This window comes from Peromyscus maniculatus, chromosome 17 (assembly GCF_049852395.1).
Source record: "Peromyscus maniculatus bairdii isolate BWxNUB_F1_BW_parent chromosome 17, HU_Pman_BW_mat_3.1, whole genome shotgun sequence".
NCBI classification, from domain to species: Eukaryota; Metazoa; Chordata; class Mammalia; order Rodentia; family Cricetidae; genus Peromyscus; species Peromyscus maniculatus.
Window position 1 is genome coordinate 12,319,060 of NC_134868.1, and position 14,402 is coordinate 12,333,461.

The following is a 14,402-nucleotide window of genomic DNA, read 5'->3' on the forward strand; positions in this document are numbered from 1 at the left end:
TCTTATTTCCCTCCATGGAAATGTAAAGGAGAGTACATGGAATAACCTCACTCACTTTGGAAGTAGTCTGTAAGGTAGGGGTTGATGGTAAATTTTACAAGATCTGGAATCACCTGGAGGATGGGCCTATGAACATGCTTGTAAGGGATTACCTTTATTAGGCTAATTAATGCAAGAAAACCCATCTTAACTGTGAGTGGAATATGATGTAACCAGCTGCTTCAAACTCCTGCTACTTTGATATGCCCTCCCCAACAATCAACTGTCCCCTTGAGCTGTCAGATAGAATAAACCCTTTCTCCATTAAGTTGCCTTTGTCAAAGTATTTTATCACAACAATCAATGGGAAACTAAATTAGGAGGCAAACATAAGCACCAACTTATCCAGAAAGAAAATGTTTATACTTCAGAACTCAAAAGTGAATGACGGGTTCTTGCTCTGTGCCGCATTGTTATTGGTCCTGCTAACAATGCTCTCTTCCTGCTCAGCAGTTAGTTTAAACCTGTCTTTAATTGTGCTTACGAATGTGCTATGTCTTTGCTGTTGGCCACCTCTCTGAGATGTCATTGCTCATTGATAAAAACAGAGGCAAAAATCCTTTAGGGCTCCTACTATACAAATTTCTGGTTAGCAGGTGACAAACCACCATCATCACATCACTGTGAACTCCGTAGTTCATCAAGGTAAGCCAACAGAACCACAGGCCACTCACCTTCAGCTCGGCAGTGATCCTTCCATGCCTTCAAGCCAGCCATTAACCCAACTTTTTCAGCCTGAGCTTTCACTGAATTACTTTTACATGATTTCAAAAACTCCTCCAGCTTCTTCATCCCAGAGTTTAAGTTCCTTTTCATCTCCTTCTCAATAGAAAATGACAGGGTATTCCATTTTTCCTCTTCTTTTTGTTCTTCCTTGGCAATTAACCTCTTCTTATTCTCTCTAGCAATGATGTCAGCCTTGGTCTCCTGCTCAAATGGAAAGAAACATTTCGTGACAAGATAGAACTATTCCAGATTGACATTTCATGAGTGAAATGGTATTTTTAAGTATGCACTGATGATTTTGACCGTCATCGCCTACTTGAATAGTCATAAAAATGTTTTTTAATTAAGATTAAAAGATTGAAAACATAATAATTCAACTCGTTGAATATAAAGACTTGCTGTAGAATCTCCTAAATATCTATGTAGTGTCAAATATAAAAGGGTAAACATAATTATTGTCAAAGATACCTTGCAAAGATTCTTTCATGCCTCCATGCAGTGATATCTGCTATCCTCTCTGGGACTTCATGTCTGCTGCCTTCTCTACCAAGTCGCCTTCCTACTCCCTACATGATCATGATGTTCCTATCATGAATCACTCTCTGAATCTCATGCCAAATGATATTGTATCACTCCCCTGGCAAGCACCTACTCACCAAGGTTTACTATACCTGTACCTACATGCACCATTCTTCCTCCCTAAACTGAGATCTTAGAGATAAAATTGCACTGAAGTTGCCTGGATTCCCTAAGCCAAAAACATTTAGTCCATAATATTGATTGAGTGAATAAGAAACAGGAGCTGAAAGCAAGGAATGGACAGGGATCATCATATATAAAAGTGATTTGTCTTACCTAAATAAGTGTTTTCAAATGATTTAAATGTAATATTATATTTTAAAAAATATAATATATAATATGATATGACATATGATAGGATAATATAATATAATATAATATAACATAATATAATATGGACCCTCTTTTACTGTGGTTTTACAAACTCTATTATTTTATTTTACATGGTCAAATTAGAGGACCAATGACATGGTTCCTCAGGTAAAGGTGCTTGTCTTGCAAGCCTGAAGCTCGAGTTCAATCCCCAGAATCTATGGAAAGGTGCAAGGAGAGGACTCCACAAAGCTTTTTCAGGTTTCATTATATGAATCATGGCAACCCCCAATGACCTCCGCATATACACCATGGCAAGCAGAAATGGCAAGGCTTTAAACTCTCAAAGCCAGCCTCTTGTGGCACACTTCCTCCATCAAGGCCAACCTCCTGAGCCTCCCCAAACAGTGCTGCTCACTGGAGTCATGCATACCTGAGACTATGGGAGACATCTCATTCAAACCACTAGACCCATATAAAAAGAAGCTGTCTCATGGAACGAAACCATCAATGGGATGAGCAAACATCACTTTAATAAAGAACAGCAGCAAGAGCTTTTTGTTATAGTAGAATTTATAGAAACTTACATGTGCCTTCGAGCCCCTGGACTTACTACAGTCCTTCTTTGGTTTAACACCTTGAGTTGTGATGATCTTGGAAGAGACTGATTCTAACGAGTTCCCATAAAATCGTTGAAAGACATGATACTTCTGCAAACTTCTAAGTTGACGGGGGTCTTTTGAATGCTCTGAAAAAAGAAAAAAAACTTAAAATGTAAAATGATTGTGATTTCTTAGATGTACCTCTAACTCTTCCCACCATTCCAAATACAGGCACTTTCCTTTCTAGTACAGAATAGCAATTTTGTCTAGTCAGTTTGACCAAAGAAGGTATCTTAAATCTCATCCATAGAATAACTTTTAACATATCAAAAAAAGGTGGCAACTTTTCAAATATATATATATATATATGAATATAAATATATATATTTGAATATAAATATATTTAATTCCATAGGCTGTAGCCTATGGAATTAAGTCTAGGATTTCGTTCATGCAGGTCAAGGGTTCTACTACTGGCCAACAACTCCCAGCAGCTCAAATACTTTCAAAACAATTTTTCACAGTCTACTTCCAAAAGTGAATACTAAGAATGTTATTTAAGTTTATTGATTAAATGTGTTCTTTGGCAATGGATGTAATGCACTCTAATTAATTATGCCATCTCATTTATATTCTTTTGAACCTGTCATCTCCCCCACTTCCCTACAAGTCTTTTTCCCAAACTCATCTATTTTTTTTTAATTCCTGACCCGCTAATTTTAATCAGGTCTATGGGTTTGTCCACAGGTTTGGCTCATAGTGCCAATGGAGCACTATGAGCGCCTCATTGGATACACAACTGACGATAATGGCCATCTCTCCTCCAGCATCGATCAGTATTAGCAGTAAGGAGTACGGACCCACGAGCACCCTTCCAGGATGCTTGGGGTGGCAGTGTTTTGTTTTAGAGACAGACTTTGAGCTTTACCTGTCATGTGCCCTGTGAATGAGCTTCAATAGACAAAATCAAGAAGAAAACCATCTGAGACATTCTGGTTCCTTGAAGTATTGGATAGGAAAAAACAAGGCCCTCATCCTGGGCCACAGCCACAGAGCAGAGAGTTTAACCATTGTATATGAGACTTCAACAAAGAACATCCAGATTTCTTAAACCACAAACCATCTTCCCTTAACACAGTGTCAAGCTGTTCTGCCTAAGACACCTACAACCTCCATATGGATAACCACCAGGAAACAAATGGAGAACTCTGTTAACATCCTTCCTGGTGTCCATCTGAATGTCTTGTTGACTGTTCTTCACCAAAACTTCTGATTGGTATTCATAATGTGTTCTTCACTTTGAAATAGAGGGCAGAGTGAGGTCGATTTATATTGGTTTAACAGAATCAGCAAGCTCACCATTAAAATTGGCCTTTGTCCTGTCATAATCATCACTGAGGGGTCGGTGGGAATGCCAGTGCACAAGTTCATCAAACTCCTTTTGCTTAACCAGTGAGGTGACAACGGGGTCATCACTGTGAGACAAAAAGAAATACAAGCATATTTCAAATTTCATGTCTCCAAATCTAACACATCTTGCAACTTTGAAAAATCATAGTTCCCTTCTCCTCTTCCTGGGACACAGCATGTGTGGTAGAATGCAAAGGTCATTTTATTAGAAGCTTCAGAAGTCAGGACTATCCATGTCTCCAACACTCTCAAACATTCCTTGTTCTATTAATTTAAAAATAATGGGAGAGTGCTTTGTTCTCCAACTCAAATCATACAGAGGTGATAAAGATGGTCAATGGGCAAAATGTTGCAAATATATATTATGTGTAATTTACTATCTTAAAAGTGGCTTTTAAGTTTTAAAGTTTTAAGATTCTGGAGTTTATTCAGAAAAGGCTTTCTCAAAGAATATTTAATAAATATTATCCATTCCAAACAAGTATGTATTAAAACATATGGTGGCCTTACCACTTTAGGAAAGGCAAGTCTTTCAAAATGTCTCCAGCAAATTCATCAACCAAATTACATGACATTGGAATAAAACCCAAATTTGGCATCTTTTCCTGGGAACTTTCTGTAAACAACAACAGAAAAAAATATGATCAAGTTAAATGTGAAACTTTCAGAAAGGAAGACAATAAATACATTGTTTTCCAAAATTTCACATTTAAAAATATTTTATATTCACTTCAATTATATTTTAATTTCAATCCTGCTCATAAAGTTATTTCCCTAGATTAGTCTTTAGGAATATAGTAGAAAATAAATAGATAAATAATAACCAAGAAAATAGGTATATAGATTAAATAGGTAGGTGGCTGGGTGGCTAGATAAATGAATTGATAGATATATGTCTGTATAGATGCATTATGATGGTGAACATGTCAGGTGATAGAGAGACACATAATAGATGATTCTTATGGTGCTTATGTTCAAATGTTTAATCCTTTTATTTTTGTCTACTAAGTGATAAAGTATCTAAAGATAGCAATCTGAAAGATCACATATAGAGTGTCAAAATGAATTTAAAGACAGAAAAAAAGCAAAGGTGATGAGATTGATATTGTTATAATACTCCCTTTGAGCTCCCTTTTGATTTATATATAAGCTTATAGAAAAACAAGTAGATAGATGACCAAAAATGATAGATCAGATAGACACATGATAGAAAAATGATAAATAGGTAGATATATTATAGATAGATGACAGATAGATAGATAGATAGATAGATAGATAGATAGATAGATAGATAGATAGATAGATATCAGACACATCTTTTAGCTGAGATAATTGGCTAATGAATACTTTTTATTTAACATATTATTTATAATTCTCCTGATGCTCTCTAGTCCTATGTTTTCCCAGAATACCTTCTGCAACAATTAGTTTAAGTACTTTCCTCCATGTAGCAAACAGAGATCAAACTAGAAGCCCTGTTTCTTTTGAAACTTCCTCTAAATCATATTTCCTAAAATTCATTACAGTATTAAGGATGCTATTATGACTAAACAAATTTTTGTTTTTATGCAAATATGCATAGTACCCTCCATCCTTAGACAAATTAATAATTACATATAATTTTGCTGCATTCTGAATGTCATCGTCATTGAGAAATTTGTGACAACTAACTTTTCTTCCTTTGTATTTCATTCTGATTCCTTTTGAGATGTTCTGTATTTTTCACAAGTTACAGTTTCACTTTGTGTGTCTAGGGAATGTATTTGTCCAGTTCAATATGTTCCTGCATTTCATTTATCCCATTTGAGAGCATCAATGTGTAAAACTTGTCATCATTAATTCAGGTAAATGTTAGGTCATTATGTCTTCCAACATCACTCCACTCACATCAGTTCCTTCTTTCCTTCTAAGTTTCCGAATGAACCAATGGTTGACTTTCATTCTTCATGTCTTTTAATGTGTGTCAGATTTTAATTGTATATTTATTTAAGGTATATACTATGCTTTAATATACTTATCTTAAGACATAGATGATAGGTAGATAATAGACAGACAGACAGATGATGGATGGATGAATGGATGGATGGATGGATGGATGGATGGATGGGTGGATGGATGGATGGATGGATGTGCATAATGTTAGATGGGCCTGGTGGTGCATCCCTGTGATATCAGCACTTGGAAGGTGGAGGCAGGATGATCAGGAACTCAAGATCATCCTCATCTACCTAGTAAGCTCAAGACTAGTCCAGACTACACAGCACCTTATCTCAAAAAGCACACACCATGAAAACAAAAGGATACACAGAGTAAACTAGTGGTACAGTCAGGAAAAACAACATGTCTGCTCTATTAAATATTTCTGTATTTCCTTGTAAGTTTTTGTGGGTGTTTTGGTGTTATGATTACCTAAAATCTTTTACTTTCCCAAATCACTAGTGTATATAATAGAATATATAATGTGATCAGTGTTAGCCCTCATAGAATACATTACCCTCATCAAGTACATCAAGTCTAGGTCTATTCTCTTCCATAGGCGTAAATTTTTACACTTTGACCTACATTTCCCATCCCCTAACACTGCTCCCTCAATAACTATCTGTTTACTTTGCTCTACTTCTATGTAATTTTTTTAGCCTGTGCATGTTAATGGTATCACACAGTACTTTTCTTTCTGTAACCAGCTTAAGTCATTTCTCATAATGGTATTTTTAACCCATTTCGTTTTCTTGTTGGAAACTGAGCCCATGGCCTCAGACCTGGTAGGACACACTAAAAGTGAGGAATGTCTCCACCCCTAAGCGTAACTCTTTTTTCTATTTATTTATGCTGCTCAAACTCCCCCATTATTAATATCCAATCAGCCTTTAAACCCACTCAATATTTTGATTTCTACAAGTTTGCTTATGGGAATGAATATTGGTTTAGAGTTTCTATTATTTTTCTCATTTCTAATTTTATATTTAATCTCTCTTAAATGTTTTCAAATTATATTCAGAAGGTATATAATAGTTGTGATGATTTTAAAAAAAAAACAGAATTTATCAGTTCTAAGTCCACAGCTAATAGTGTTCTTAGTTATTCCTCAGCCCTTTCATAAATTCTATCAGCATCCATCTTTGATACATAATCCTATAAAACAAATGTTTGTGATTTGTTCCTCATAATAATTTGCCAGATTTCTCTGATCACTTTCATTTCCCTGATTAGAGAGGCCTCGTGGCCTCAGCTTAAATTCCAAATTTTCAAGAGCCATCTATCATGTTCCAGAACCAGTGTGACTCCTTTGTTACTTCTGTTCGTTAAAAGGCAGGTCTAAGGGGAGCTAATCTTTGGGGTTTGCTATGGACCTGGTCTTCATGAAGACTGTCTGTTCTACCACTTCCTGGTTCTGGCCTCATCTCCTGTACCTGTCACCAGAGACACTCTGCACATCTGTAGCATAGAGAAGGCAAATACAGTGATCTGGGAAAAGGCTTTCTAAAGGGGCTGCTGTCTCGTTTTTATTCTTTGGCATCTCATAGTCTGCCCACCACAAGCCTACTGATTGTTTTGTTACTATATAAGACAGATGCTGATTATGGTGCCATGCTAGTCTCTATGCTGGCTTAGATATTTCTCAGCGGCTCTAGTTAGAAGCTCTTGCAGGCCTCTCCCATTCTACTGTTTGGAGAGGAACTATCATTCTGTAATAGAATACTGAAATTTTCAGTTGACAGAGGTCACATTGCTAGAAATAGAATTCACACCCATTTGTTTCTGATTTTTTAAATTGGCAATATTAATTATAAATTACATATAAATGTTCAATATTAGTCAAAGCACACCACCACATAGACATGACAATTATTTAAACACACAAATGCTAGAAAATTATTTCTACTTGGAGTTTTCAAACATTTTTCCCTCAATTTAAGTTAGGAATAAATTACCTTTAATTGGTGATGGGTTCTTTTTAAGAAAATGACATTTGGTTGTTCTCAAAGGAAATGGTTTTCCCACATCAAAGTTTCTGACCAACTTTGACACAGTGTCCCAGAGATGTACATATTCCTTCATGATGACATTCCCTACATCCAAATCCAGGCCTGGATCATAATTAAAAATACTCTGTATTAAGAAGCATCGACAAATGCATAGAAACACACAACTTCACTAAAGTCACTAGGTTCTGAAATATGAGGCAAGCAGTGGGATTTTCAGTGGGCTTCTCACTGAATGTAAATTAAAATGATCATGGCTGTGGACAATGCCATGACACATCTTAAAATTGATCATTCTTTTCTGTTTGACAACATAATATTAAAAATTAATGTCTTAACTAATGATAACCAACAGTGGAGATTTAATTAAGATAATAAAAATATTATACCACATATCACTTTGTAAACTTTAACACTGAATAAAACTAAAATAAAGATTAAGGAAGAATTGTTGTTTTATAAGTAACTAATTTATCCCAATGCCTACAATATAAAGAGTCCAATGGGCGGTGGTGGTGCATGCCTTTAATCCTAGCACTTGGGAGCCAGAGCCAGGCGGATCTCTGTGAGTTCAAGGCCAGCCTGGGCTACCAAGTGAGTTCCAGGAGAGGCGCAAAGCTACATAGAGAAACCCTATCTTGAAAAACCAAAAAAAAAAAAAAAGAGTCCAAATCTTGACGTCAAAGACATTTAATACTACTCAATTAAGCACTCAATCAAACATATTTTCTCAAAATGTGTTTTCTGTTCCTTTGACTATAAAAACACAAGAAAAGTTATTCTAACAAAAAAAATTACACAAAGAAAGTATAGAGATTATCTCTTGGAAAAACTTAAAATCTCTAAATATCTATTAACAATGAAATGTTTCTATTCGTGAGAGCAATTTTATAATTACATACCATGCATGAAAACTAAGTGTTCTGAAATGTCATAAACTCATGCTTTTAGCAAAAATACTCATGGAGTAATATTAAGCTGAAAAATATTTTGAATTGCTGTATTCATCCTGGTTGCCATAAATAAAAATCATAAACAAAGACTGGGAAACCTGAAAATAATTATTATTTAAACAATAGACATTTAAGAAATGGTTTTGGCCGGGCGGTGGTGGCGCACGCCTTTAATCCCAGCACTCGGGAGGCAGAGCCAGGCGGGTCTCTGTGAGTTCGAGGCCAGCCTGGGCTACCAAGTGAGCTCCAGGAAAGGCGCAAAGCTACGCAGAGAAACCCTGTCTCGAAAAACCAAAAAAAAAAAAAAAAATGATTTTGAAGTTTAAAATTCTTCATGAGCTTTCTCTCTAAAGGAAGGTGATGTACATTATATAGTAAGTTGATACCTTTTGCATTTTCATTTTCATAGTAAAAAGCAATATTCTTCAACAAAGGCTTATCACTTAAATCAGAAAGGTGAAGCAAATTCAGACTCTCAAATTCAAACATATGTACATTGCTTAGGATGAAATATTCACACCATTTTTTCTGAAAATAAAAAATAAAAGAAACAAAGTTATTGACAGCTTTCCTGTCCACAGTAATACATGGACGGACTCCATATACATCTACAATCCAAATGAAAGGCAAATGGCAGGACTGTCCCAATTCTCATTAGCATTTAAACCCATTTATTTGAATACAGATTATGTTGTCCCTTAAAAACTGAAGCATTACATAAAATAAAAAAACTGACTCAAAAATAAATTTAAACTGAATGTCATCCTAGCACTTGGAGGCTATGGCAAGAGATTGCTGAGAGTTTGAGACCAGTCTCTGTTACAGTCAGTCTCAAAGCAACCTGAGTTGCACAGTGAGAACTTGTCTCCAAAAACATCTTGTTTTCATGAGTTAAAGAAATATCTATAATTACTGCTGATAGTTTCCTCTCATTGTGATTCGAAATCTCAAAAATTACGTATTTTTTTTTTCAGCTTTTGAATACGCCTCTGTTCTTTATTTAGGTTTCCTTGTTTACTTTCGAGTTGCCAAGTATTGAACTACTAAGGGTTCTAGAAACAACAAAATGTTTCCCACCCACCTGAGCTGTTAGGTCTCCACCAACTTAAGGCTGTGCAGGGATGCTCCATCTTAACACCGGCAGAATGTCTGCACTAACAGCACTTACTTCTGGCCATGGTAGACATGAGTCTTCTTCAATGGTATGGTTTACAGTGCTAAAGTGAGAGCCTCCTGTGGGAGGTTTCTTCATCCACTCTCCCTTGGTGTTAAAACCTAATGCTTCCCAATGAAATGAGGGAAATGAAGCTGCTGTTCATAATCAGCTAGAATTTCCAGGTACATCCTGCTAGACCATCTTAGGATGTCATCAAACATTGAACAACTTTTTGTAATGTTTTTTTAACCTTCCTTATGTATTTTTTTTAAAAAAGTCCAAAGTTCCTCACTATCTCTATCGATGTATATCGAAGGCATCCTGTAGAGTGTAGCCAATCCAGCTTTGGTCTGGAAGTTCCAACCCTCACTGAAGCTTCAGTAACTATCACGCCTACAAGGCGGGGCCAAGGGAGGGCCCTGAAGACCCACTTTGCTCTCTTGTTTCCTGGACACAAGAGGTAGATGAAGGGGAGTTCTCCAGAGAACATCTCTGGACTGCACTGCATCTTTTCCAGAACCTGCCACCTACCTATCCCTCCATTTGTAAGTTACCCACTAAATAAATCTTCCTTTTAACTACATGTACTGGCCTTAATAATTTCACCAATAGCACCCATACAAGTCTGTATCACACCTATTGTGCTCACACCAGCTCCCATTTGAGTTCCAGGGCTTCAACTACATAAAGGTGACAAAAAAAATTAATAGAACTGAGGAATAAATTTTATAACAAAATCCAAAGCACATTCCTGGTGCCACAATGCTTATTTAAATTTCAGACATCAGTAGATTTATTATATTAATCTGAAGGGACCCATATTAAAGTGTTTAAATGAAAATGAGATCCAGAAGTGGATCTGTTAATATCCATTTCATTAATAATACATAGTCTGTTGCCCCCTGCGGGACTAACAAAGCACCTAGAGGAATGTCCTTCTATGGGATTTAAGATACAGAATTTTCTCTCATGAATCAGTAGAACCTACACAGAGTCATCTTCGTCATGTCTAGTATTTACGGCACCACAGAACTCCTTTAAAATGCTATTATAACAGCTATGAATGCTCACAAATGCAGATATTCAATATATCCTACCACTCTTTTGTATGGATATGGGTGTAGTGTGGGTGTCTTGTCCAGGTATGTGGAGGAGTGTGCATGACTTCAGGAGACATTCCCCTGGTATATCCCACTTGATGGATGCAACAGGGGTCTGTCATTGGCCTGGCCCTTGACCAAGTCACCTAGAAGGCCAATAAGTGATCTTTCCATCTGCTTATCCTTGGGATTACAAGTGAGTATTGCTGCACCTGACTTGATTTCAGACATGCTTCTACATTGGAGATTAAAGTTAGGTTCTCAGACTTGGGAAGCATGTGCTTTACAAACTGAACCATCATTCTTGTGCCTTATACCTGACTTTCAGCTTCCAACCACAGTTCACACTGTGGTAATATAGTAGTATGTATATAAGTAGTAGTGAATGTAACACAAGCACTACCAAGTAAAATTAATGTAACTTAATCGCCTCTTTAGTCACACTCCAATCAATGCCCTTCATGAATTTCCTCCACCTCTCCCATGCTGCAGTTTGACCAAGGCATTTATGCAAAACTGTTCCTCCTTGAGTAAGAAAGCAACACTCTCCATGCAGTTCAGCTGCTTCCAGTTATGCTTAAGTCACTCTTAAGAATGCTACAGAAGATAAATACTCAGGGCCTTAAGTCTAGAGTGCTCAAAAGTCACTTCCTTAGTCTCCACACCATCGATAGGTATGTGGCTAAATAACCCACTAATTTCCCCAAATCCAGGTTTGTGTCTACACTGTGTGGTCTACATTGAAAGTCAAAAACACTTTTTAAAAAATAGAAGTCCCATTAGCCTGCTTAAAACCATTATTAGGAGAGACCGGCCCCCAACTCCCAGCCTGCCCCGGACTTCCCTTCTGGACCAGAGGTGAGTACCCGGGTCCAGCCCGGACCCCATCCCTGGGCACCAGCCACTCCGGGGAGGCCTGCACAGCTTGGCGCCGGGTTCTGGCCACTGGGCAGCTCCCCTTCTAGCCCCACCTGGAGGGATCCCCTTTTCCAAGCCCCCCGACAGCCCCTGCAGTCTCCGCGCCCTGCCCCCACGCCCATCTGCCCGAGACCCCAGCGACTTCCTGAGACTTAGAGACCGGCCCCCAGCTCCCAGCCTGCCCCCGACTTCCCTTCTGGACCAGAGGTGAGTACCCGGGTCCAGCCCGGACCCCATCCCTGGGCACCAGCCACTCCGGGGAGGCCTGCACAGCTTGGCGCTGGGTTCTGGCCACCGGGCAGCTCCCCTTCTAGCCCCACCGGGAGGGATCCCCTTTTCCAAGCCCCCCGACAGCCCCTGCAGTCTCCGCGCCCTGCCCCCACGCCCATCTGCCCGAGACCCCAGCCACTTCCTGAGACTTAGAGACCGGCCCCCAGCTCCCAGCCTGCCCCCGACTTCCCTTCTGGACCAGAGGTGAGTACCCGGGTCCAACCCGGACCCCATCCCTGGGCACCAGCCACTCCGGGAGGACCTGCCCAACTTGGCACCAGGTTCTGGCCACCGGACAGCTCCCCTTCTAGCCCCACCGGGAGGGATCCCCTTTTCCAGCCCCCCCGGAAGCCCCTGCAATCCCCGCGCCCTGCTCCCACGCCCATCTGCCCAAGACTCCAGCCACTTCCTGAGACTTAGAGACCGGCCCCCAGCTCCCAGCCTGTCCCCGACTGCCATTCTGGACCAGAGCTTGCCCCTGACTTCCCTTCTGGACCAAAGAGTTGGACAAGAGAACTCCCTTTTGGACAAGAGAGAGAGTCTTCCTGAGTCTGTCAGCTCTTTGTGAAACAAGTACACTGATAAGACCAAGAAGGAACCACAAGGAGATGGGCAGACGTCAAGGCAGAAGTACATACAGCAAAATGAAGAGCAATACAGCATCACCAGAACCTAGCTCGCCTCCAACATCTAGACCTGAACACCAAAAATTGGAAGAAGCAGAAGAAAGTAGCCTTATGAGTAACTTCATGAAGAAGGTAGAGGCTTGTGTAGAGGAAAAGACAAGAAAATTGGAAGAACGCTGTAAACAACTAGAGGAAAGGGCAAACAAATTAGAAGAAAACAATAAAGCCCTCCAAGAAAACAATAAAGTCCTGGAAGAAAACATCAAAGTCCTGGAAGAAAACAATAAAGCACTGAAAGAAAATCATGAAAAAGCAATGAAACAAACAAAGAAAACAGTCCAAGAACTGAAAAGGGAAATTGAAAAAATAAAAAAGACACAAACAGAGGGAATGCTGGAAATAGAAAACCTGAGTAAAAGATCAGGAACTTCGGATGCAAGTATAACCAACAGAATGCAAGAGATGGAGGAGAGGATTTCTGGCATTGAAGATACAGTAGAAGAAATAGTTCCATGAGTCGAAGGAAACACTAAAGCCAACAAAGTCATGAACCAAAATGTCCAAGAAATCTGGGACACCATAAAAAGACCAAACCTACGAATTATAGGGATAGAAGAAGGTGAAGAATACCAACTCAAAGGCACAGAAAATATATTCAACAAAATTATAGAAGAAAACTTTCCCAACTTAAAGAAGGAAATGCCTATGAAGATACAAGAAGCCTATAGAACACCAAACAGACTAGACCCCCAAAAAAAGTCCCCTCGACACATAATAATTAAACAACTAAATGTACAGAATAAAGAAAGAATATTAAGAGCAGCCAAGGAAAAAGGCCAAGTGACCTATAAAGGTAAACCCATCAGAATAACACCCGATTTCTCAATGGAGACTTTGAAAGCCAGAAGGACCTGGACAGATGTAATGCAGACACTAAGAGACCATGGATGTCAGCCCAGACTAATATACCCAGCAAAACTTTCAATCATCATAGACGGAAGGAACAAGACATTCGAAGACAAAGTCAGATTTAAACAATACCTATCCATAAACCCAGCCCTACAGAAAGCACTAGAAGGAAAATTCCAACCGAGGGAAGTCAGATACACACTTGAAAACACAGGCAATAGATAAAGCCATAACAGTAAACCCCAAAGAAGAGAAGTACACACACACTACCACCAAAAATAACAGGGATGAAGAATCACTGGTCATTAATATCCCTTAATATCAACGGACTTAATTCACCTATAAAAAGACATAGACTTACAGAATGGATATGAAAGCAGGACCCATCTTTCTGCTGCATACAAGAAACACATCTCAAATTCAAAGATAGACACTACCTAAGAATAAAAGGCTGGGAAAAGACTTTTCAATCAAATGGTCTTAAGAAACAAGCAGGGGTAGCCATCCTGATATCCAACAATAGACTTCAAACTAAAATCAATCAAAAGAGATCAAGAAGGACATTACATCCTCGTCACAGGAAAGATCGACTAAGATGAAGTTTCAATTCTGAACATATATGCCCCAAACACAAGGGCACCCACATATGTAAAAGAAACATTACTAAAGCTTAAACCACATATAAAACCCCACACATTAATAGTGGGAGATCTCAACACCCCACTTTCACCACTGGACAGATCTCCCAAATCGAAACTTAACAGAGAAATAAAGGACATAACCGATGTCATGACCCAATTGGACCTAATAGATATCTAC

At 38.7% G+C, this 14,402-nt stretch overlaps 1 protein-coding gene across 2 annotated transcripts in view; it reads right to left on the bottom strand.

The window, feature by feature from the left end:
• Nucleotides 1-14,402, bottom strand: part of LOC121823571 (putative ATP-dependent RNA helicase DDX60) — a 126,531-nt gene that overhangs the window by 82,159 nt on the left and 29,970 nt on the right. For both annotated transcript variants that reach the window (XM_076553284.1, XM_076553283.1), the window contains 6 exons: nucleotides 8,991-9,132; nucleotides 7,601-7,756; nucleotides 4,179-4,284; nucleotides 3,618-3,733; nucleotides 2,244-2,404; nucleotides 714-966 (listed from right to left, as the gene is read on the bottom strand). In XM_076553284.1, coding sequence (XP_076409399.1) covers nucleotides 714-966; nucleotides 2,244-2,404; nucleotides 3,618-3,733; nucleotides 4,179-4,284; nucleotides 7,601-7,756; nucleotides 8,991-9,132 — 934 coding nt within the window. The remainder of the gene's footprint in view (nucleotides 1-713; nucleotides 967-2,243; nucleotides 2,405-3,617; nucleotides 3,734-4,178; nucleotides 4,285-7,600; nucleotides 7,757-8,990; nucleotides 9,133-14,402) is intronic.